Source organism: Mastigoproctus giganteus, chromosome 11, assembly GCF_048544385.1.
Source record: "Mastigoproctus giganteus isolate SK-2022 chromosome 11, ASM4854438v1, whole genome shotgun sequence".
NCBI classification, from domain to species: Eukaryota; Metazoa; Arthropoda; class Arachnida; order Uropygi; family Thelyphonidae; genus Mastigoproctus; species Mastigoproctus giganteus.
This window is the reverse complement of record NC_143585.1, coordinates 29,136,284-29,163,177: the sequence shown is the minus strand read 5'-3', so window position 1 is coordinate 29,163,177 and position 26,894 is coordinate 29,136,284. Positions and strand designations below refer to the sequence as shown.

Sequence of the window (26,894 nt, the reverse complement as noted above, 5' to 3'; positions counted from 1 at the left end):
TGGAAAAAATAACGTTTAGATAAAGGATGAATTTTAAGGTGGAGTATAGAATAAAGAATTTCATCCCTACAACAATTTCACTGAAAAGATCTGTGTAAACATTGACATTAGAAGATTTAAAACAATAATCCAACAAAGGAAAAGAGAAATCCTGCAGGTTATCCCATTTTGCATTCTTGTAATACCAACCAACGTGAGGCTGAGAATGGCCACGAGAGAAAGGCTCCATTGGAGAAGAGACCATATAAGTTGTAATGCGAGGTGCCTAAAGAACCACTCACCTTAAACATGTATTTGGAAAGGTTGTTTGTGAGGAAAAGATCAAGAGTGTTGGTTACGTGGCTAGCATTGTCTGGTATTCTGGGTGATAAATGAACAGTCTGTGTGAGGTCATTTGTAATTGCAAAAGCCTCAGCATCTCAACCAGCTGTAGCTGTGTCTGTGTGGCTAGAAAACAGAAAATAGCTGGAGTTGGGATATTTGGACTGGAGAAAGTCCAAGTCTTAAAGAAAGGATGGCAAAGAGTTCCAAGTGATTAGTGGTGTTGGGAGAATGATAGAGGCAACAGATAAATTTGAAGGAAATGGGGTAGAGAAATTTCAAGCCAGAGAAGATTGAAAAGAGAAGATTCCAAATTACTAAGTATCTGACATGGAATATCAGAGCAGACATATGCACAAGTACCATCTTTGAAGTGAAAAGAATCACACAGCAAATAATTATGACAACTGAGACAAGCAGTGATTGAATTGATAATTGTGATTCTGTCAAGAAAACTAAGTGGGACTTGGCAGACTGCAAGTGGAAATGGACATCAGTGAGATTGGAACTTAGACCATGTATATTTCAGAAATGAATGAGGAAGTGCTTTGGAGGTTTAGATCTTTTCACACATAAGTTTGTTCTATTAGCTTGACTATTCATGATGAATTCAGTAGTAAGAAAAGGTGGAGAGGAATGTATGAGATAATGAAATTTTTGGTGTGGGATACCCATGGCAAGATATACCCAGCTCCTTGGCATAAAGTGGCCTCGAAAATGACCTCCACATACACACTACTCTGACTCCTCCATCGCTATTTGCCAGAGCAGAGTCAGTGAGGTTACACAATAGCTGATCCAGATGCCTCCTAGGTTCGGTCCAGTAGACTATTTAGTGGCCACCCTCTGAACACTATTTTTTGATCTGGTGGAATATCTAGCTGAGGCCTGCGAACACCAAATATCTCCCCATGCAGAACACTGTCAACACTTCTGTATGCAGAGGTATTTGGTGTTGCCACTGATGTAGTTTTGTAAGAATTGCAAGTGGTTATCAGAGACTTTCATTTTTGTTTAAGTGAATTTTGAATCACTTTTATAAGCTAGAATAATAATCTATTGTTCATCCCTAGCAATTACTGGTAGAAATTTCTCTCATAACAGTAGGAATTTAGATTTATCTTTGCTTGCCTTTAAATGAGACATTTTCCTTGCAAGCAATATCCATTAAAACTATTCTAAAACCTTATACAATGATAAATATTTTAGTAAATGAGGATAGTGTTACAAATCCTGTTCTAAGTTGTTTTCACATGCACAAGGAGTACAAAATTGCCTTTCTCAAACTGCTAACAACATGTTGTAAGATACCTCTAATCTAGTATCTAGATTAGAATACGTAACCTATTTTTCTCCCACACCCCTACAAAATTTTACTGTTAAAATGCCCATTCCATAGTTCCCCTATGTTTCTTCACTTATTTCTGTTTAAAGCAACCTGGCTAAATTTCTTGCCACTTGCCCCTTCATTAGCACATCATCACTATCATTATAAGCTTGAACACCCCTCAGTGCATGTTCTGTACAATTCAGATTCTTCGGCAGTCCTTTAGTTAACCACATGTTGGTTGTGTTCATTTGAGCATTTATACAGTGCATGTGTTGCAATCTAGTGGTGGATCTTTGAACAAACTGTTCATTTGTTTTCTCATTGATGCCTTTTATGTGTGGGTTCACTATCACTATTTTATAAGCAATATAATAATAAAAAAAAATGTGTGTGTACCCTGTATGCATGAAAGATGTTTTTATGTGTAAACATCTTTGATGACACCTACTAAATTTCAAACAGCTATAACCGAACTCATGAAGGGTGTAATTTATGCTCACACCCACTGCTTACTCTACCAAATCACTGTTAGTGAAAAATAGGATACACACCCACTGCTTACTCCACAAAATCAACGTTTGGAAGAGGTTAGGCCAATAGCTTAATTACCCATTTGGTTGTAGTAATTTGTTGAATAGTATAATTGCAACAGCACAATATAGTCTGACCTCTCTTCTCTTTAACGAACTTCCATAGTGAAATTTTCTATGTAGAAAACTTTTTTGATTTCCCCTTAGTCATTTACATTGAAAATAGTTTCTGTATAATGAAGAAAATTTTCATATAATGAACTGATTTCAAGAGACTTGGGTATGCATTGTTTGCACCTCTGGCCTCTGCAATAAAGCTGATGCTGTAGAAAGCACAAATTAAGAGCTAAAACATTTTACAATTTAATGGTGCCTGTAAAACTGAATAGAAAAAGATGGAAGTTTGAGAGAGGCCTTTGCCCAGCAATGACTAAAAAGGAGTAAAACCTATACAACTTATACACTACTATGCCGAGAAGTCCTGCTGGTCAGCTATTCATAGCCATTGGCAAAAAATGGCATATTAACAATGTGGGCATTGGCTCTGGTCAACCTATTTTCTACCATAAGCATCCTATCAGAGAATTAGGAGAGAGTGATTTTCCTTTATCTCGGAAATTCATCTGTTTCGAAGAAATGAGTCATCCACACTGTCACTAAATTTCGGCTGTCTGTTTACATGGTAGCTACAAGTGGTCCCTAATTTCAGTTTTCTTTTAGCTGCTTTGCAAATAACCTTACAGTGTCTAAGAGGATATCCTTCAGTGTACTGTGCAAAAGTGGAAGAGCTTAATAGTGCAGATCGCAGTGTTAAAAAAAAAAAAAAAAAAAAAACATTTTAAAATTTGATGTCCATGTCAGTAGGGTGTCAACCATTCAGAAAAACCCTGTTTCGATTCTCAAACTCTTTGAGAAAATGAGACCCAGTCAGAAGTGTGTGAAATTATGCCTTTGGGAAGATGTAGATGAAGCAGTTTTTAAGTGGATGAAGTTGATTTGAGACCAAAACATGCCAATATCGGGGTTATTAATAAAAGAAGAGGCTATGGAGTATGCATCTTTTCTGGGGCACAAAACCCAAGCCAGTTCTGGTTGGCTGGACAAATTAAAGAGCATTGTGGCTTACACAAAAAAAGTTATTTCTGATGAAAGTGGAGTTGCAATCAAAGAAGCTATTGAAAAAAAATTATGGAGGACTAAGAGTCCAAACACATTCAACATTGACGAAACATGTCTATTTTTTAAATGTTTACCGAGCAAGACACTGACTTTTAAAGGTGATAAATATTTAGGTGGTAAAAGTAGTAAGGAGAGAATTACACTCTTGGTTGCAAATATGGCTAGTAATGAAAAACTGAAGCTTTTGGTAATAGGCAAAAGTAAATAACCCCGATGATTCAAAGGAATAAAGTCATTGGAGGTGGACTACAACTACAACAAAAAACCTTGAATAACAAGCAAAATTTTTGGGCAGTGGATTTTAAATTGATAGAAAGATGACAAAAGAAAACAGAAAAAGTGTTGATTGTCGACAACTGACCTGCCCACCTCAGTAATTTCGAAACTTACAAGTGTGAATCTTGTTTTCTATCTTCTGAATAATGTGTCTTGACTTCTTGACTGCAGCCAGTGGACCAAGGCATTATCAAGAATCTGAAAATGCACTAGCAAAGGCACATGCTAAAAAAAATTATATTGAGAACAGAAACCAACCAATCTATAGATTCTGTTATAGATTTGCATATCAGAGTTGGCAAAAGTTTGAAGTCAAGACGTGATGGAAACAACGATTAAGAATTGTATCACAATAGCAGGTTTTGCTAAAATGCTAATTAACAGAGATGAAAAGGATGAACTACTAGAAGATATTGAGCAATCTTGGGAAGAGTTCCAAGTGAGGTTTGATCAGTGGAGAAATTGTTCTTGACGAATATTTATTTGTCGATAATGATGTCATAGTAGCTGAATATCCGAGTGACTCCAACATTTGAGCGTATTTAAAGAACTAGTGACAATATCAACGATGAGTTGGATCAAAATGAGGGCAATATTAAACCTTCCAAACAAATGTTGGCAGCATTTGAAACTTTGCATTAAAATGTGTATTTGTATTATTACAATCATACTATTATGTTACTCTGTCATGCTTTGTCGCAAATTACACATGCAGTGCTATTGAAACTAGGGCTTGGCTCAGGATCTCAACGAGTACAAGTGAGCAATGGTAACGCTACACATTCCATTTCGCAATGAGAAAACAGAGATAGTCAGAGATGAAATATGTCAAGGTCTATGAAAACAATGAAGAGCTCATACTAGATTGTAAATTGTATGAATCAGACTAGGACATTTGCAAAACAATTGAAATATGTAAGATGATGTGTCAAGACAATGATAACGTTGACCTTGACGAAGCATGTGGTAATGACCCGCATAGCCTTTAATGCAACTGCGAGAAGGCCCCCCCCCCCTTTGTGAAATTTTTACAATCATCCAAAAGGTTTCTGTCACAAGTGGCAATGGTTAGCCCAAAGCCACCTAAAGTGGTATGCCCCAAATCAAACGTTTTTCTGCAACCAGCTGGTTTATGCCAGCTCTGAGCACATCCAATATCGCCTCCCATGATCCTTTGCTTTACTTTTAGTTTTGCAATATATCCATTTCTCTGGTTAACACCGTTTCTACCATGGGTGGCAATGGTTAGCACAAAGCAACCTAAGTGGTACACCCCGAATGAAACGTTTTTCCACCACCAGCTGATTTAAGCCAGCTCTAAGCACATTCAAGGTCACCTCCTAGGTTCTTTTAGTGTGATTTCCTCTCCAGACTGTTCTCCTTTGTTATGAAATGGAAATGACATAAAATGACATCATTTCCGTGCAAAATCGTGACAAATTTATTTTACTACTGTCCGAAATTTAGTAGATGCTGCCAACCATGTTTACGCATCAAAAAACAGATGAAATTAAAACTATTAAAGGATTATTATTAAATAATGGGTACACAAGGCATAATAAGAGGAGAAACAGGGAATAACAAAACACATACAACAACAAATCCATAGAAATATACCTGAACACAAACAATAACATGACAGAATATTGATTACAAAAGAGCAGCAGTGATTCTGTACATAAGGTATGGGGGGGGGAGGTATTTGTAAAAGGTACAGTCTTGAGGTAATCTTTAAATCAAATAATAAAATGAGGGAGTGTTTAATGTCTGATACCAGATTACAACAGATGGTGTGTAACATGTGGCAATGTATATATAGGTGAGACAGAGAGAAGATTTAAAACACACACACACACAGATGGACACCAGTAATAGGCTAAAGACACTGAAGAATCTTAACTGACAGAACACATGTGTGCATCCAGGCATATAATAATAAGTTTTTGTTAGTAATAGGGAAGAAAGACATGGAAGAAAGTAAAATAAAAGCTTTTACATAGAGCAGTAGTTCCCAAACTACTGAGGTGTGTGTGTGTGCGCGTGTGTAACACACACACGTTTTTTGTTTTATGTTTTTTTTGTTTAAAAACTTTTTTTTTAAAAAACATAAAACAAAGTTTTTTTGTTTTATGTTTTTAACATAACTTTGAAAAATAAAATTCAAAGTTTTATGTTAAAAACAGCTTTATTTATACATAAATGTATAATAATAACTTTATTTATCATCAGTTTGCTATATATAGAACAAATAACTTGACAAGTTCCAGAGGGTCGTTTCACAGATCCCCTGAAACTGGTCTGTGGACTCCAGTTTGGGAACTGCTGACAGAAATTCAGACAAGATGCTTTAAACAGAAATAAGCAGAGACGAAAAAAAAAAAAGAATTATGGAACAAGCTTTACAACAATAAGAATAAGTAACGAGTAATGGAATGGAGAGTGCTGAAGAACAACAATCACTGGATTAGATCCTCTTATAGCATGATATCAGCAGCTTGAAAGAGACAAATTTGTAATAATGGTTTTACACATTGTGCATGTGAACAAGAACCTAGTATAAGGTTTGTAGCATTATGGTGATTTATTAAAATATTTATCATGGTGTATATAAAGTGTTGGAATATTTTATTGTTTGATTCTTTGTTTCTTGAAAATAAAAGCATATTCACTTCAGTTTTTCACAGTTAGAGAAAAGTCAAAGATTTTTGAGTGTGATATGGGGGTTTAACAGTGTATAAGCTGCTGTGGCTATAATGTGCCTATTCATAGGAAAATGCTAAAAACAATTTAGGCATAATCACTTGGTTGAGTTTATAGAGATATTTTAGAATTTATCATATAGTTCAATTATTTTCAGATGAGAGAAAAACTCGATGTTTGCATCACCTCCAATAACGTTGTAATGTCATTGGTTCTCGTAGATTTCTAAGGGAATACAGGGCGGATGTTCTGTCCTATTGACAGTGAGGGCAGTCAATAGAATATGTTTGACTTAAATTTTCTGAACAGTATGGACACTGAGGAGGATCTTCACCTGTGAGTAGATGGAGGTGAGTCATATGTGTGTCCGATACATGCTCATGCAAGTACCACTTCTCTTCAAACTGTTTTGGTGCTAGAGGGCCAACACTTTGGATCATGTTTCAACTGGTAGAGTTTATTATTGGTTTGGGTGTGCCATAGCTCTTTCCACTGCATGAGACATGCTGTTTGTATGATGTGACTGTAGTCAGAGGCTGGAACCAGAACGGAGGTTAAATCAAAAGTTGGACTTTTAGCAGTTTGATCAGCAAGTTCGTTCCCCTTTATCCCTGAATGTGCTGGGATCCAGCAAAAGGTCACTGACTGATGACATTCTTCAATTTGTAATAGGAGTCTTCTAATTTGATTTAACACAGGGTGAACCTTGTAGGAGGAGTTTTGCATTGCTGTAATTGAGCTGAGAGAGTCTGTGTATATGACGTATTTTAGAGATGGGTAGAGATTTAGGTTGTCTAAAGCTAATTTTATTGAATTAAGTTCTGCAGAAAAGCTGCTATACTCGGGTGGAAGGGCAGCTGAAATGATAGTAGAGGAAAATACTGCCGCTGCCCTAATGGCTGAATATGATTTGGAGCCATCAGTATATATTAGCAAAAAATCAGCGTATTTCTGAATATGCCTTGCATGGAGTTGTTTCACATTGAGTGTCGGTAGACGATTCTTTTCCCACTTGTGAAGATAAGTAACAAAAGATAACTGAGGAGGGGAGACCAAGGTGGTTGGGAGTAATTCATTAATTGTTGCCTGTTGAAAGCAGGAACATTCCAACTCTGCATTAATTCAATAAGGGGTAAGCCTGCCGGTCTTATTTTGCTGAGTTTATTTCTATAGAGGTTTTGTAGTGCTGGATTAAAGAGGTTTGGTTCAATAGGATGCTGATAACTTTGTATTCGGGCTGCATACTTAAGAAGTACTGTTTTCCTTCAGAGGCAGAGAGGAGGCTCATGAGCTTCAATATATAAACTATGGGTAGGAGATGTCCTGAAAGCACCAAGGGCAATCCTTAGTGCACTATGCTGTATAGGTTCCAGCCAGCTGAGTGTACTCTTTTGGGCAGAATCATAGATTGGAGCACCATAATCCAAACGGGATCTGATCAATGTTCTATATAGGAGCAGCAAAGATATATGGTCTGCTCCCCAAGACAGGGCAGATAAAGCTTTTAGTATATTCGGCTTTCTGAGGCAAGTAGTATGCCTAAATTTAATGTGATCAAAAAATTTAACTTCCCGTCAAGGATTAATTCTAAGAATCTGACGTCAGTCACTGGAATGGTAGAGTTTGATATCTAAAGTTCAGGATCTGTATGTAATTTACGTTGATTGCAAAAGTGAATTGCAACGGTTTTCTGCTGTAGCAGACGATAGCCATTGCACACTGCCCACCTTTAGACTTTATTCAGAGACATCTGTAATTGCCATTCAATTGATCTCATGTTCTGAGAATGGCAAGAAAGAGATTGTCAGTGTAAAGGTAGGTCTGAACAGTATTTGGAAGTTCTTTTGTAATGGAATCGATTCTAAGGGCAAAAGGGGTTGCACTCAGTACAGACCCTTGTGGTACTCCTTCCTGTAAGAATGTCATAGAAAGCGAGTTGTGGTATCAAACTTGGAACGAACAGTTCTGTAGGAAGTTCCTGATGAATATAGGCATGTTGCTTCGTAGACCAAGAACAGAAGTCACTCAGAATTCCATGACGCCACATAGTGTCAAACACCTTCTCTGTGTCTATGGAAACCATAATAAGGTGTTCATTTTTTACAAAAGCATTACGAATTGCAGACTCAGCTTTGATCATGAAATCTAAGGATGACCTGTTCTGGCAAAATCCATGCTGATTATAACTCAGAAGATGTTGCATTTCTTTGATCCAAAGAAGTCGATTAGGGATTATTTTTTTTATTTTTTTTTTTTTAAGTAACTTGCCAAGACAACTGGAGAGAGCAATTGGTCTGTAACTGTATGGACTGGTAGGATCTTTTCAAAGTTTCAAAAAGGCCAGAACTGTGGCATGGTGCCAAGAGGTGGGGTAAAGGTTTTCAAGAAAGATTAGTTTATAGAAGACTAGCAGTATTTTTAAATTTTTTTCAGGATGTTTTAACATGTAATATATTCCGTCTGGCCCAGAGGCACTTTCGCATGTTGTTTTGATAGCATGTAGTAGTAGTTCAGATAATTGAAGTGGCTGATTATATGGAATGAGTACAGAGGTTTGAAAGTTGATGGATTGTTGTTCAAACATGGTCTTAATTTTCTGGAAATCCAGAGAGTTAAGTTGATGCCGCTGAAACTTGGGCAAAGGTTGTGCCCAAGGCATTTTCAATGTCCTCAAAAGCAGAGAGCTGTCCATTCACGAAAGAATTGGGGAAGAGGTGGTTGGAAATTTGCCGGAAATCTGTCTAATTTTCTTCCATATTAACCTGGGATTAGTGTTTTTGTTTACAATTGAGGCAAACCAAATACAGGAATTCTTTTTGGCTTCTCTTTGCGTGAGATGTGCTTTTGCCCTTAGCTTCTTATAGTTAATAAGATTAACCGTGGTTGGAGATCTACAAAAAGAATTCCACACTTTATTTTTTAACTTTTGTTTTGATGCATTCTTCATTCCACCAATAATTATGGTGCTGTAGGGATTATTTATTTATTTTTTTTTTTTTTTTTAGGAGCATTAGCGCCTAAGGCCATATTGCTCCAGGATGTGCGGTGGTCATTCCCTGACCTTTCCGCATCCTCCGTATTTGGTGGTGACGGGCTCTGTAGGGAAGGAGGATTTGACAATGGAATTCAGCATTTAGCTGCAGATAATAGGTGTGAAGTGATATAATCTGTGACTTCATCTATCAGTTGTGTTCGTATAAATTTCTCATTCAGAATGATAGCTGCTTGAAATTTGACCCAGTTGGTTTGAGAGAATTTCCATTTCCTACAGGGTTGTGATAATGGTAGTTGGCTAGTGAGTAGCTCGCAAACTATTGGAAAATGGTCACTTCCCATGGGATCATCCAGATCGGACCATTCCATGATTGGAAACAAAATCAGAGAGCATACTGATAGATCAATTGCAGAAGTTTGTCCAGTTGGTAACTGTATATGAGTGGATGCATCAGTATTAAGAACAGTAAGGGTTTGCTTCTCCAGAAAGGTTTCAATTAGTCGGCCATGTCTATCTAATTTAGTTGATCCCCATAAGGGATGGTGGCCATTGAAATTTCCCAAGAGACAAGACAGGGGAAGGTAACTGCATTAGATTTTCAAGATCTTGGTAAGAGAAGGTATGACTTGGTGGAAGATAGATTGATACTAGTGTTAACGTAATCTGGGTTATCAAACGTATGGCAACAACTTCAATTTCAGTTTGCAAAACAATCTGTTTGGTTGGGATCTTTGTACTAACTAAAATGGCCACGGGCCGCATCTGAAGTATTACGATCTTTTCGATAGATAGAATAGTTCTTTATGTTGGTAGAAATTTAGGACTTTAGGTAGGTAGGTTTCTTGTAGACAGAAACTAACTGGAGAGTAGTGGCTAATTAAGACTTGATTATCATTAAGGTTGCTACGATATCCTCTACAATTCCATTGTAGAATGTAAGGAATTACTGATGTTTAGTACAAGAAGCTGTATCTGACTGTTTCTTTAATGTGGCTGGCTTATAGCGTTCAGGCTTTGGTTTGTCTTTTTTTGAGAAGAATGGCCGACTAATGTCCATATCTTCTTCCATATATAATTCTAGAAGCCGACCGGGCTAGCCGAGTGGGTAAAGTACCTGCCCAGCAACCCAAAGGTCGCGGGTTCGATTCCCGCCTCGGGCGTGGATCAAAGTACTGCAAAAACCTTGGGAGGTGCAATATGGCCACAGAAGCTGATGCGCTAACAAAAAAAAAAAAAAAAAAAATATAATTCTAGGATTGAGTCTTCTTGTCTGGATGTGTCAATTGTATCCATAGACATTTCTTGGATATTCTTTTTTAAATTTGAACTTTGATTATTCGATGTAGAAGCAATCACTGAGGGAGGAGAAGGAAATGTAGCTGGTAATGTAAGTGCAGTATTACTTGCCTGGTTAAACTGTTTCGGGATATTGGACTGTTGCTGAGAGAGAACAGTCCAAGCCCAGTCAGAGATTGAGGTGTTTGAAGCGACTGTAACATCAGTTCGGGTGGCCACTGATTGTTATTTTTGTACAATATTGGCATACGTACATTTATTCATACTGGGAACAATCAATTTCCGTGCTTCTTGAAAGCTTACTTTATTTTCGATCTTATATTTAACAATTTTCTTTTCAGTTTTCCATCTGTCAAATGTCCTTGAATAAGCAGGATGGTTTCCTTTGCAGTTGGGGCAAGTCATTTCTTTTGCCAAGCAGTCACTTTGGGTGTGGTCAGAGGACCCACAATTAAGACAAACTTGGTTTCCTCTGCATGAGGAAACCAAAAGTATGGCCACTCTCCGTTTGAGAGTGGCCATACTTTTGGCACTTAAAACATCTCAATGGGTTAGGAATGTATGGTCTAATGCAACAAAGTAGATAGCCTGTTTTATCAATGATGGCAGATTTGGCGTGTTAAAGGTTAGGATAATATTCCTTGTAGGTGTGAGTGTATTTTCTCTTTTAACCATAATTCTTTTCACAGCAATGGCATTTTGATCTTGAAGCTCTTGTGTTATCTCCTCCTCCATGACATTCAATAGATCCCAGCTGGATATAACACCCTTAGATGTATTTAGGGTAGCATGGGGAGAAACTTTTACTGGAGTTCCAGCAAAGCTTGTAAGTTTTACCAGTTTCCTCTGAATGTTTACGGTTCATTGTTTCCACTAGAAGGTCACCTGATTGCAGTCTCTTGACTGTTTTAGAAGATCCTGCCAGACTTTCCAGGTGTTTCTGGATAAGGAATGGAGAGAGAGTTTAGTGAGAGGCTGATCTGCAAGAAAGTACATAAGAAATGCAGGACAAATTGTCCTGCATTTCTTATAATGTACCTTCTTTTTTATAACGTACCCTTTCTAGCCAGGTGGGCACGAGCAGCAGTGCGTAGCACATGCTCCTTGATTAGACCAGGGTTCGAGCCCGTGACCACAAAATATGGAGGATGCAGAAAGGTCAGGGAATGACCACTGCATATCCCCGGAGCAATATGGCCTTAGTTGCTAATGCAGCTGGAAACAAAAAAAAAACCAAAAACCCTTCCTGTCCTGTCTATCCTTTCTGTACACTCCCCAAATTCCAATTCTGCACTGCTTAAACATTCATAAATACTGCATTCCAAACCATGTACGTAGCTATACAGTACAGTTTACCCCACTTTATGATATTAATCAGTTCCAGAGACACAATCGTATTGTTAAAATATCGTAATGTGAACCCAATAACACATTGTTTTTTGGTAATTCGCTGTATAACTACTATTTATCTCTCTAAAATGTAATTTTAATGTCCCAAATGTGACCTTAAGGCCATATAAAAAGATCGTGAGCGTTGTTTGTAAATTGCATTAGTTACCAATTCAAATCATTAAAATGCACTACACTTTCAAAATTATCGTATGTTCTGTTATAAGAATCAATTTTAAATGCCTTTGTGATATTTTTCTAAAGCACATTTCTGGAGGTCACAACCATAAAACAATAAAAACAATTTGCATTTTTTTGGTTTATTAGGCTTTTCTATTACTGCAAGCAATTATAAACGGGTAGTAAACTCAATCTTCTTGCATTTGAGAAAATACCAATAGCTGGAATTGTGTGGGGTTTTTTCATTATTATGGTGAAATGTGTTTCCCCTTCACTGAAATCTTCAATCATATAAAAAGCTTAAATAAATTTTCAGAATCTTCTCTTCATTCCTTTTTTTTTTTTAAGTTTTGTAAACTTTTTACTCCACACGAATCGTGTTAGTTGCAATTTGTGCGCCATTAAAAAATGCTTATGCATGCAATCATGAAATTTATAATTAAATGAGAAGATCATCTTGAAAAGAAATGCCACTTAAAACATTTCTGAAGGAAATGACTCCTTGTGCAACAAACCAGCAAGTGCCGAGCCAATAACGAGTGATCAACAAGTGCGCATTTAGTTGATGATGATGAATTGTGATTCAAATTGAGGAAAGATTGTTGTAGGATAGATGTGCAGAAGTTTGCCTTTAGCCAGAGGGTAGTTGATTGCTGGAACAAACTTCCATCTGAATTGTAAAAGAAGTTGATAGCTTAAATAGATTCAAGGCAGAACTTGACAAGCATTTGGAGTGAGATTCAAGGCAGAACTTGACAAGCATTTGGAGTGAGTGGATGGATGAAATAAGGGTGTTTTTTTTTTTTCCCTCCCCTTTTTGGCTGACGCTATATAAGCTTCCTTTCTTGCATCATGTGCCTTTGCTAATGCAGAATAAACATTCTTTAACATTTGTAGGTCGAAAATAATTTCTTTATTATTATAATTTGCTTGATTTTACAGGTTAGGTTTTCATTTCATTAGATAAATCAATCACTGTTTAAACAAACTAATTAGCTAAGTAATGTCATTGTTGAAAACGTAACCCCTATTTTAAACCTTATGTCTTGGTGAAATAAATTCCCGCTTTACAAGCGTGCGCTAGGAACAAATTAATTTGTAAAGTTGAGAACTACCTGTACTCAAGGTATGGCCTGACCATTGCCTTATACAAGGGGATAATCACCTCCTTATCCCTGCTAGAAAAATTCCTGAATATCATTGATACCATGAGCTACTCTTACAGACCATTTGCACTACTCAGAAAACTTAATATCTGCCTGCACAATTACCCCCAGGTCATTCCCTACCACTGTCAGTGTAGTACCACAGAGTTGATAAGTTACTCTGGGGTTACTGCTTCTGTTGTATTACTTTACATTTGTCATTGTTAAACTTCATTTGCTACCTCTCAGCCCATCTGCTCAACTTTTCTAGATCCTGTAGCAACAGTGTACTGTCATTAGTGTTCTTAACAACCGTGCCAACCTTCATATCGTCTACAAACTTGGACATTAAACCTAATATATATCATAATCAGTATCATTTATAAATACAGAAAACAACAATGGACCCAACACTGAACCCTGAGGGACTCCACTAATAACATTAGTCCACGAAGAGCATTGTCCATTGATTACCACTCTGTCTTCTTCCACTCAGCCATCCCTTTATCCATAGCAGAAATTTGCCTCCAATGCCACACTGCTCCAATTTGTGCAGCAGTCTTCCATATGCAACAGTATCAAAAGCCTTTCTAAGATCCAAATATATATGATATCAAATTTGTTCACTGCATCCAGTTCCTTTGTGAACACATTATAGTATCCAGTCAAATTGGTCAGACAAGACTTCCTCTTAACAAAACCATGCTGTGTCCGAGCTATAACTGAAGTCTTGTCTAGATGATCCTGCAGTGCTTCTTTAACCAGTGCCTCCATTAATTTACCTGGAACAGAAGTTAAACTAACAGGTCTATAATTACTTGTGTTACCCTTTGATCCTCCTTTATGGATTGGGGTCACATTTGCACATCTCCAGTAAATGGGTACCTCACCCGAGTCCAAGGACGCTCTCTTAATTATGGCTAAGAGTTTGCTTACTACTTTTGCTGCCTCCTTTAATATAACTGGATAGATTCCATCCACCCCAGTTGCCTATCTTATGTTTATCTTCAACAATTTCTCCTCCACTTTACTCTCAGTTATTACAAGTTTATCTGGCTTACTGCCAGGATGCTGATCAGGTGGATCCTGAGCAGGATCATCAAAGTTTAACCATCAATATCCAGTGGACCAATCTGATTCATCCCTTTCCTTTCAGAGTTTACATAGGTAAAGAACTGTTTGCTATTTTTATTTGCATCCTTTGCCAAGGATTTCTCATAATCTGCTTTTGTCTGCCTAATCTCCTTTGTGACTTGGTTACAGACCAGCTTATATCTATCATAGGCTTCCATGTCACCCATTAATTTATATGTATCCCATGCATTTTTCTTCTCTGCCACCATGTCTCATTAGTTCATCTGACATCCATTTAGGCCTAAACCTTAAAACAACATTCTTTAGTTATTATGTAAAGCTTAGTAGCTTCTAAGATTAATTCTCTGAATGCCTCCCATTTTGAATTTGCTGTTGGTAACATCATCAGTTGGTCCCACCATATAAAGTTTAAATACGGTCTCAGGCCACCATAGTCTCCTTTACCAAAGCAAAAACCCTTCAGTGATGGTAGTTACCTCTGTGTAAATCCCACTTCAGCACACTGACCACTGCCTCCTAGTGGTTCCTTTATCTGCAGATTCTTAATGCATGAAGAATCACTACTGATAATCATATCAAGAGTATTACTCCCTCTAGTTGCCTCCCGAACATGCTGATGTAGAAAACGATCATCAAATAAATCCACAAAAGCCTTGCTTGTGTGCGAGTGACCAACCCACAAATTCCAGTCAATATCCGGAAAATTTAAATTTCCCCATCGTAAGACTCTTGATTTACTGGTATAGTTTCTTATTATATTCATCAGATCCATTAGGGCTATAACACACTCCTACTCTCAATTTTGATCTCCCAATGCTTATGTCAAACCAAACTGACTCGACACTGCACTGTCCAGCAATGTCAACTGGCTGCACTTCCTTGGATTTTGTGTTTCTTAACTATTAGCATAAACCCTCCTGCCTTCCTATCCTGTCTATTCTTCCAGTACATATTGTACTCCCCAAATTCCAGTTCTGCATTCCTTATATTGTTACACCATGTCTCTGATATCCCAACAATATCTGCCTTTGATGTTTTGACCAACACCTCAAATTCATCAAATATATTTACCAAACTCCTAGTATTGGTGTATACTAGGGATTGTTTCCCAGGATCCCGGTTGATTTTTGCTGCAGGATTTCCCAGTCTGAATTACTAACTTTAATAATCAATACTAGCAGTCTTACACACACATTATATATATATATATATGCGATCATCATGCACTGGCAAGATAAATAGTTTCTTCATAATTTGAGATATCGTCATTTCTCGAGTCTCAACTCTTCTCAATTATACATGTCATTTGTCCTAGAAAGATCCTCTTGCAGTTAAGCCACTTCATATATATTTTATAGTTTTAATATTTTGTGACAATGGAGAGATCAAAAACATTCATCTGGCAGTACTTCACTAAATGTAATAATAATGAAGAAGCAAAGTGTAGTCATTGTGGTGCAATACTGAAATGTAGAGGTTTTTCTACAAGTGGCTTGCTTCGGCATTTAAAAACTAAACATTCTATTGAGAAGCCTACGTCGGCAAATGATTGTAACCTCAAACGTTCTGCAGTGGGATGAATCTGTAGAAAGCTCTTAGAAATGTTTAAAAAGTGTTCATTCTCAGCCAACATTGTTTAGTTTTTTAAAGAAAGACACAAAAGAAATTATTGCAAAGCTTGTAGCTGTAGATGGATTTCCTATCAGTACCGTATGAAAAATTAATTTATTCAGCAAGCATTAGGTGAAAAAGGTTTGCTCCTTCCTAAAAATCCTAATCATGTTATGCAATTAGTGTATAAACAGTATAATATTATAAAAGAAAATATAATAAAAGAAATTGAACAATCATTAAAAGATGGTAAGAGATTCAGCCTTTCTCTAGATGAATATTCGTCGCTTAAAAACAAACGTTATTTAAATATCAATGTTCATCAAGATAAAGACAAATTTTGGAATCTAGGAATGATTGCTATTAATGGTAGAATAAACGCCGAAGAAATGGTTGAAGAAGTAAAACAGAAGTTATTGGAGTTTAAATTATCAATAGAGCATCATATAGTTGCGGGCATAACGGATGGGGCGAGTGTTATGGTGAAATTCGGACAGTTGATAGATTGTGAACAGTTTTGCTATGCCTATGGTATACATCTTGCAATATGCGATGTTCTATACAAGAGATGGAATGATTCGGAAGGTGTAATTGAGGTAGAAATAATTGAAGAAAGCGAGGAAGATTTAGAAGAGGATGAAACGGAAAATTACGATTCAAATCTAAGCTTCGAAAACAATCCTGATAAGGAACAAAAAATGTGATTTCAGAGATGACCTATTCTCCGGTGCATTAAACATAACTAATATCATTAATAAAGTTAGAACGATTGTGCGAATGGTTCGAAAGTCTCCCTTGAAAAATGATACTCTTCAGAATTATGTTAAATCTTCATTCAAGCAAGAAAATTTAAGCCTAGTACTCTATTCTAAAACTAGATGGAACAGTTTGGTAGCCATGTTAGAACGATTTTTACAGTTAAAATCACAAATTGAAAAAACAGTGATTGACTATAACATGAAAAATCCAATATGTGAAGCAGAGTATACAGCACTTAATGACCTTGTGCATGCGTTGAAACCCGTCGAAATCGGATCGCAAAACCTTTGCAGTCATGATGCAAAACTTCTTACTGCAGAGGGAGTTTTCTTTCATCATACAAGAACTTTTTGAGCAAAATTCTATCTTTTCGAGAAAAGTTCAGGAAGCACTAATTTTAAGGTTAAACGAGAGAAGGCAAAAAGCTTTGGTTGGATTATTGAAGTATATAAAAACTGGTATTATAAAAGAAATAGAAAAATAGTAGAAACAGAGTTTCAACAATTTCCAAGCAAGTCAGCCTTGTTGGTTACAGCAAAATGAATAATAACTTGTCTTGGGTTTTCCTCTTCTGAATCATTGCAATCTGATTCATTACATTCCGACTCCGAGAAAGAGTGTGATAGTGAGAGTGAAAGACAGCAGACGCTTTGTGAGAAATTGGCGTGTCAAATCAAAAAACAAACTGAATGTGTTGCTAAAGATCCTCAACATGAAGCTGAAGGTCAATCACTTGCAAAGAATATATCCAAGGAGTTTGAAATCTTTGAACCAACTGGTAAAAAACAAATGTATTAAAATTAATGGACGCTCTCGAATCCATACCGCCAACAAGTGTAGAAGCTGAAAGGTCCTTTTCAGCTGCAGGACTATTTATAACCAAACTTACAACTAGACTCAGCAATAAAAGTGTAAATTGCCTGCGTTTCTTAAGTTCATATTACATGTCAATTGCCAAATCAGTTTCGAAATAAATTTAAAGTGAAATAAATTTTTGTTTAACAATGTAGTCACTAGTTTGTCAAGGTTTAAAAAGAACATGTTAAGTTTCTGAAAAGTAAGTTTTGAATTTGTTTCAATTTGTAGTTTATATATATACAGGGTGTCTCAAAAATATTGGTACAAGCGTTTAGAGGAGGTAGTTAACATCTAAAGGAATATGAATCACATAGGAACCCATAACCGGAAATGTCACGGAAAAGTAGTAGCAGAGGCACAAGAAGCAGAAATGACACAAGATAGTAATTAGGGCCAAAAATATATCTGACATAACATTAACAATGGAGTACGAGATTGATGCATTTCATGATGTTACAACAGATGCGAAGGTTCCACCATGATATGCGATGCATGCGTGACACCGACACATGGATTGGCGGACACGGTCGAACACACTTGGAGTTTCTTTGACAGTAGCAGCAGCGCAGATGAGTCCCGCCACGAGATCCATTTCCATCACCACAGGTGATTCATAAACGATAGATTTGAGGGTCCCCACAGAAAGAAATCAAGGCTCGATAAATCAGGTGAGCATGGGGTTCAGGCAATGTGTCCACCACGGCCAATCCATCGACGCCTGATCAAATGGTCATGAACACACCTTCCATAATGGGCAGGCGCCCGTCATGTTGAAACCAAATGTTGCGTCTCACATTTGCTGGAACATCGTCAAGTAACCCTGGTAGAACTTGTTCAAGAAAGATCCGATATTTAGCGGAGTTCATGCGGGATGGTAATTGGTATGGGCCGACTAAGCAGTCACCGACCGTACCTGCCCACACATTTATTGCAAAGCGATGTTGTGCTGCATGGGGGCACACACCATGTGGGCCCTCTGCTAATCCATACACTAGGCGCATGTCTGCCAGCTCACAGCTCACATATCGATGCATGCTCTTCGTGCGGCGACTACTGCTTGAATGAGTAAACCAGAAATTTTACCTCTCGTGAACTGATAAACAGTGCCGTGTACTGAATTACAGCGACATTTCCGGTTAGGGGTTCATATGCGATTCACATTCTGCTTTAGATGTTACCTACCTCCCCTAAATGTACCAATGTTTTTGAGACTCTCTCTCTCTCTCTCCCTCTCTCTCTCTCTGTGTGTAATCATATATGTGAATAAATAAAATGCTGTGAAATTTTCAGTTTTAAATCCACCTACAATAATCCCGGGATAACAGGAAAAGAACATTTTTAACCCCGGATACCGAGATTACAGAAATCCGGGAAAAAGACAATCCCTAGTGTATATGCAAGTATACTTACACCTGTTCCTATTCTTGGCTACCCTAAAATAACCTAGGTCCTTGAGGTTGTTACAGACATTCTCTCAGATAGGCCAGATAAGCTGTACTTGCTACCTGGGAGTCTAAAACGCTGATGGAACTGATATTTGGGTGACACTCAAGTCAAGTCGTCCCAATTTCGGCAAAGTCCAGACGGTCTATGACAGCCAAGTCCTCTGCTTGCACCTTCATAATGGTGTGTAATCCTGGGTATAACCTCCATGCAGAAGTACATGGTAGGTGACAACCAGGGGTGAACCAACGTAAGCAGGGGTCGAGGTGTGGCAGTACTAGGTGGTAGATGATTCATCAACCGGTTCAATATGACCACTTTGCTTATTGGAGGCTTGAAATGGTGAAACTCATGTTTAGTCTCTAGAGCTAAGTTCCGGTTAACCTTCCTTATCTCTTCCATCATGCAATACGATTCACGACTTTTGAGGTTATGATGAACATCGTGGCAAGATCCAACATTCCTTACATTTCCAGGGTACAGCTCTAAAACTGTGTTCGCAGGCCAGCCGCTAATTAGTACATTGGACCAAACCTATTGGTAACTCTCTAGGAGGCTTCCGAAACAGCTAGTGCATAGTCTTGCTACCTCTACTCTGCCAGATAGTGACTGGAGGGAGTCCGAGTAGTGTGTATGCAGGGAGCATTATCGAGGCCACATTACATCAAGGATCTGGGTATATTCTTACCATGCGTATGCCATATCCAAAAATTTCATTACTTCATACAGTATGTCCCACCCACTTTCTTACTATTGAATACACCATGAATTTTCAAACTAATAGAGCAAGCTTATCTGCAAAAAGATCTAAACCTCCCAAGCACTTCCTAATTGATTTAACAAATATAAGTGACCTCAATTCTAATCTCAACGATGTCCATTTCCACTTGCAGTCTACCAAACCGCATGTACGTTTTCTGACAGAATCTCAGTTATCCGTTGATTCAACTACTGCTCATCTCAGATGCCTAAATTATTCGCTATATGATTCCTTTCGCCTCAAAGGTGGTACTTGTGCATATGTCCATTCTGATATTCCTTGTCAGAGACTTGGCAATTTGGAATCTCTCTCTCCTTGATCTTCTCTGGCTTAAAATCTCTCTACCTCATTGTGCCCAATTCATCTGTTGTTTCTAAATTCTCCCAACTCTACTAATCACTTGGAGCTATTTGACTTCCTCGCTTTGCAACTTGACTTTCTCCAGTCCAACTTGTCTAACAGTGAGGTAATTTTCCTTGGTGATTATAATGTTCACAACTCCAGGTGGCTGCCATTTTCTAGTAACACTGATCAAGCTGGTTGAGATGCTGAAGCTTTTGCAATTACTAATGACCTTGAACAGATTGTTCATTTACCTACAAGAATACCGGACAATCCTAATCATACAGCCAACACGCTTCATCTTTTTCTCACAAACAACCCTTCTAAGTACACGGTCGAAGTGAGAGGTCCTTTAGGCACTTCAGATCACAACTTGTTGATTCTCTTCTCCAACGGAGCCTTTATCTCATGGCTATTCCCAACCTCGTGTTGTTTGGCATTACAAGAATGCCAAATGGGATGACCTGTGAGATTTCTTTTCTTTGGTCGGATTATTGTTTCAATACTTCTGATGTTAATGTTTGCTCAGATCGTGTCAGTGAAATTATTCTTGCAGGAATGGAATCCTTTATCCCACACTTCACTTTAAAATCTTGTCCTTTATCTAAACCTTGGTTTTCCAATAAACGTGCTAAGGCTGTTCAAGAGAAGAATGTTGCATATCGTAATTGGCTTATTTCCATTTCTTCAGTTTCACTTTCTGTCTACACCAAAGCTCGTAACAATTCTATAGCAGTTATTAATCAGTTGAAACTAGAGTTTGAACAGGCTAAGAGTAGAAAACTTGCTTCTTGCCCTAATGGTAGTCGAGCATTCTGATCTTTTGCGAAAGCTATTGGCCGCAACTTTTGCCCATCTCGGCTCCAACCTTGTCCAAACCAGATGGTTCTGTCTGTTGTCACTTAAGCCAAGGATAAAGATGACCTGCTAGCATCCCATTTTTCTTCCAACTCATGTATTAATGATCTTGGGAAAACACCTCCCACCATTCCCAACACAGTCCATTCAATGCCTGCTGTGGTCTTCCATCAAAAAGATGTCAGAAGGATTTTGAAGAATCTTTATGCTAAGAAAGTCCAGGTCCCGATGGTATTTCTTCACTTGTTCTCAAAACCTGTGCTCCTGAACTTAATCCTATTCTTTGCTGCCTTTTTTCACTTTCTTATTCCAAAGGTGTTATTCCTTCTGCATGGAAATTTGCTCATATCCAGCCAGTTCCTAAAAAGCGCGACAAATCCCTCCCATCCAATTATCGTCCCATGCAATTACTTCTACTCTTTCTAAAGTAATGGAGAAATCAATTAACCGCCAACTCTTAAGCTACCTAGAAACCTTCCGTCTGATCAACGATTGCCAGTATGGATTCTGTCAGTGTCGATCCACTGGTGATATTCTGGCTTATGATACCCATTTATGGACTAATTCAACGGAAAGGTTCGGTGAAACACAAGTAGTTGCTCTTGACATCTGAAAGGCTTTCGATTGTGTTTGGCATAAAAGTCTTCTAAACAAGCTTCCATCTTATGGTTTGCCAACTATTTTTAGTAATTGGTTATCAAAGTTTTCTCTTCGATTGCTCTCTGAGGGTGATGGTAGATGGCTCTCTGTCTTCTAACTTCTCCACTAATGCCAGTGTCCCCAAAGGTTCAGTTCTTTCCCCCACTCTTTTCCTCCTATATATTAATGACATTCTTCCATTGATTGGAAATCCTATCCATAGATTTGCTGATGATAGCACATTGCATTCTACTTTCCATTTTGACAAACCTTGCCCTGCTCAATCAGCTTCAACTTCTCGAAAATCTGCTACCAATTCCATAAATGCCAATCTTCAGGGGGCAAACACAATTTAGTTGGTTTCAACCCTTCTAAAACTCAGTCTTGTCTTATATCTCGCAAAAAGGAGTCGTCTACTCTTATGCTTATCTTTAGTGACACTCCGATTGCTAGGCAAAATGATATATATCTCTTTTGGGGATTACCCTGACTTCTAATCTCTCTTGGCACAAGCACATTACAAATATTGCTTCCTCTGCATCTAAAAAACTTGGTTTTCTCTTTCACTCTCAGCGTTACTTTTCTTCCTCACTCTGTATAAATTGCAAATCCACCGTGCCATGGAATACTGTTCTCACATCTGGGGTGGTGCCCCTAAAACCTCTCTCAGGCTTCTTGATTCCATTCAGAAGAGGGCAGTTAGGTTAATTAATGATTCATCTCTAACAGAGTCTCTCCACTCGCTGTCTCATAGACATACTGTTTCTGCTGCATGCCTCTTTCTACAGATACTTCCATGGGCACTGTTCTCTTGAATTGGATTCTATAATTTCTGATCTCTCTTTCAAAACAGTCCGAACACATGCTGCCACCAGTCAGCTTCAAACTCACAGAACCAACTTTTCATCTTCCTCATTTATTCATTCAGCTTCCATTTTCTGGAACAACCTTCCTTCATACGTATTTTGCTGAAAATTACAATCTACGGAAGTTCAAGTTCAATGTCAATAAATATCTTCTTTCGTCTTCTCAACCTCCAACCTAAGCACGGTACTAAGTATTATAGGTTCTAGTACCTCGTGTTTGGGGTTTACATAAAAAAAAAAAATCCTGTGTTTACTTGTACCGCAATGACTCCCAGCAGTCTCTGAAATACCCTGCATCTTGTTTTCCAGGCTGCTGCTCATTCCAATAGAAGCAGTGCAAGAATCACTTTCACCTCTGCCAGCAGCTACTGTTAATCTATTAGTCCTTGTATCCGCCCAAGCTAGCAGTTTTCCGACCCACCTAACACTGCCTTGATAGCATCAGCAAATATTCTTGCACCCTTTCTATTTAAGGGTGTCCCAACCCTGTAGAAACAGTCTCTCCTGTTAACAAGTACAGACCAGGCAGAAAAAAAATTCTACCACCTGAGCCTTGCACAATCTTTCCAGCGCCAAACTGATGAACAAGGCTCTCATCATATACTCCCTTCTCTATTAGTGAAGACTTACTTATTCCAGGTAGTGCAATACATGGTAACTCATTGTGAAGGTAGTTGCAATATGAGATATAACCAAATTAATGCCCTTACACTATTTATATAAGTATTCATTATGAGTTCACTATGGTATATTTACCATAGTGAATACACCAATATTTTCTAGTGTATTTTAAACTCATAATATTATGCCTTGAACATTTATATTTTATCTAAATATTTATGTGCTTGATTCTATCTTGAACAATTTATTAATCAGTCCACTATCATTCCTGTTAGCCCCGAATCAAGCTCATTTCCACATCCAACAAGTACAGTTCTTTTGATGTATATTTATATTCCTCATAAAGCAGGATCAGCTCTCATCATTATCAGTTTGCCACATTTCCTATTTATCAAAAAATAAATAAAAAATAAATAGGAAAATATGGCATTAAATAGGAAAGATACATAGCGAGGATGGAAAGGATTCAAAGCATCAGACTCTAGATAGCCTGGAAATAAATTACCAGAAAGAAGAATTAAAGTTTTGTAATAGCCATATCATCATAAAAGATGAAAAAGGATTAAACAAGCATAATAACAAAGAAAAATAGAGGAAAATACTTACTTTCTTCATCTTCACCATCAGGACAATAAGTTTTATTTGGATAATAAAAGCAACAGTCACGACTGTGCATGAAGTCAAAGTAGTTGTCTAGCCAGTCAACTGGCTTCAGAGCAATATATGTTCTGGAAGGGGAAAACTGACTATTAGTTATTTGTAGCAAAAATATTTTAGGAATAACTACAGAATTTAGATTAAAAAAAATTAATGTGCACATTCTGTCGTTACTTTTCTTTAATGACATTAATGACTATTAAATTGATCCATGTTTAGTGGGTCTGAATAGTTTCTGAAAAGATACTCCCAATAAAAAAAACTGATTTTTTCATTGGGAAAAATTGTCATTGCTTTTGATTTTTTTCCCTAATATACAGGGTGATTCACTACCAGTGCGACAAACTTGCAGGAGGTGTAGGGGGCACAAAGATGAATCGGAATCACATAGCATTGTAGGGTCCAAAATGCCTTCGTCATGCGGTAGAGGACGTTGAACAGCGATCCCGCTGGAAGTCGGCATTTGCGAACCGGTTCCCGAGGCAGTAGGATGGAATGAGTATTCAAACGTTGAACTGGCCGACATGCACCCACGTATGGAGCTGCAGACTGTAGCGGGCGCGCCGCTCTGCGCTTGTAATAGGAACGTTTCCCGCACAGGCGTGCTCCTCATCATACCGATTTTCGCACGTATGCACAGAAGGTTACGTGAGACTGGTTGTTTCACGAGAGGTACCATGAATTGAGAGCGAACGACGAGGACAACAGACAATGAGGAGAATGTCCTACATCTTGCAGACGGCAATCCGAGTACTCGAGCGATAGGCCAACGATTGGGTATTTCCCAATCCACTGTATGGAGGATACTGTCAACAAACCAAATGAGTTAATACCATCTGCAACGTGTCCAATCATTGGAGGCTGCGGATTATCCACTCCAGAGGACTTTTGCTACTTGGTTTCTTCAACAGAAACAGTTCGCAAATTAGCATTAGTAGAGGCATTTGATGCAAGAAAGCAAGCTTATGCAGCATCAGCCAAAAAAAAAAAAAAAAAAAAAAAAAAGTAACATAAATAAATAAAAATAACCACTTCCACTTCACCCCTCTGTTCGTTCGAAATACCTGTCCAGCTGAGCCTTAAACTTATTTAGGCTATCAACTTCCACGACAAGGGATGGAAGTCTGTTCCACCCACCAACCACCCGCTGGCTAAAGGCAAATTTCTGCACATCTATCCTACATCTGTCTTTCCTCAATTTGAATTTATGCCCTCTCAGGTGATTTTTCTGAGCTAGAGGAAGAATCCCATCAGCATTGAGCATGCTCAAACCATTCAAGGCTTTGTACACCTCTATCAGATCACCCCGCTGGTGCCTAGTTTCCAGACACTGTAATTTGCAAAACTTAAGCCTTTCTTCGTAAGAGAACCCCTTTGTCCCATTCACCAATCTAGTTGCCCTTCTCTGTACTCGTTCCAGCAGCTCTACATCCTTCCTGAAATGAGGCCTCCAGGCCTGTATACAGTACTCTAGGTGTGGCCTGACCATTGCCTTATACAAGGGAATAATCACCTCCTTATCCCTGCTAGAAAAATTCCTATATATCATTGACAATACACCATGAGCTACACTTGCAGCTCGTCTGCACTGCTCAGAGAACTTCATATCTGCCTGCACCACCACCCCCAGGTCCCTTTCATTCTCTACCACTGTCAGTGTAGTACCACAGAGTTGATACGTTGCTCTGGGGTTGCTGTTTCCCATATGTAGTACTTTACATTTGTCAATGTTAAACTTCATTTGCCACCTCGAAGCCCATCTGCTCAACCTTTCCAAATCCTGTTGCAGCAGCATAGTGTCAGTAGTGTCCTTGACAACCCTGCCAACCTTCGTATCGTCTGCAAACTTGGACATTAAGCCTGATATACCATCATCAATATCATTTATAAATACAGAAAACAATAAAGGCCCCAATACTGAACCCTGAGGGACTCCACTAATAACATTAGTCCACGATGAGCAGTGTCCATTGATTACCACTCTCTGTCTTCTCCCCCTCAACCACCCCTTTATCCATAGCAGCAACTTGCCTCCAATGCCACACTGCTCCAATTTGTGCAGAAGTCTTCCATGTGCAACAGTATCAAAAGCCTTTCTAAGATCCAAGTATATAATATCAAAGTTATTCCCTGCATCCAGTTCTTTTGTGACTGCATCATAGTATCCAATCAAATTGGTCAGGCAAGACTTCCCCTTAACAAAACCATGCTGTGTCCTAGCTATAACTGAAGTCTTGTCTAGATGATCCTGCAGTGCTTCTTTCACCAGTGCCTCCATTAATTTTCCGGGAACAGAAGTTAAACTCACAGGTCTATAATTACTTGTGTCAGCCTTTGATCCCCCTTTGTGAATTGGGGTCACATTTGCACATCTCCAGTCAATGGGTACCTCCCCTGAGTCCAAGGAAGCTCTCATAATTATGGCTAAGGGTTTGCTTACCTCCTTTGCTGCCTCCTTTAATATAACTGGATAGATCCCATCCACCCCAGGTGCCTTTCTTGTGTTTATCTTCAACAATTTCTCCTCCACTTTGCTCTCAGTTATTACAAGATTCTCTAGCTTACTGCTAGAGTTGAATACACCTCTGGCATTCCCCTCGCTGAATAACTCCTCATGTGTGAATGTCGATGCAAAATATTCATTTAGTTTGTTAGCTACCCGAGCAGGGTCATCAACAGTTGACCCATCGATCTCAAGTGGACCAATCTGATTCATCCCCTTCCTTCTAGAGTTTACATAAGTAAAGAACTCTTTGCTGTTTTTCTTCGCATCCCTTGCCAAGGATCTCTCGTAATCTGCCTTCGCCTGCCTAACCTCCTTTGTAACTTGGTTACAGATCAACTTGTATCTATCATAGGCGTCCGTGTCACGTGTTAATTTGTATGTATCCCATGCATTTTTCTTCTCTGCCATATGCCTCATTAGTTTATCTGACAACCATTTAGGCCTAAACCTTGAACAATATTTCTTAGTTGGTATGTAAAGCCTAGTAGCTTCCACGATAAGTTCTTTGAATGCTTCCCATTTTGAATTTGCTGTTGGC

At 38.3% G+C, this 26,894-nt stretch overlaps 1 protein-coding gene across 3 annotated transcripts in view; it reads right to left on the bottom strand.

Annotated features, from left to right (window-relative positions):
* The window catches only part of LOC150077842 (NPC intracellular cholesterol transporter 1-like), a 671,091-nt gene that overhangs the window by 117,591 nt on the left and 526,606 nt on the right, over nt 1-26,894 (bottom strand). For all 3 annotated transcript variants that reach the window (XM_090384813.1, XM_090384814.1, XM_090384816.1), the window contains one exon: nt 23,800-23,921. In XM_090384813.1, coding sequence (XP_090240939.1) covers nt 23,800-23,921 — 122 coding nt within the window. The remainder of the gene's footprint in view (nt 1-23,799; nt 23,922-26,894) is intronic.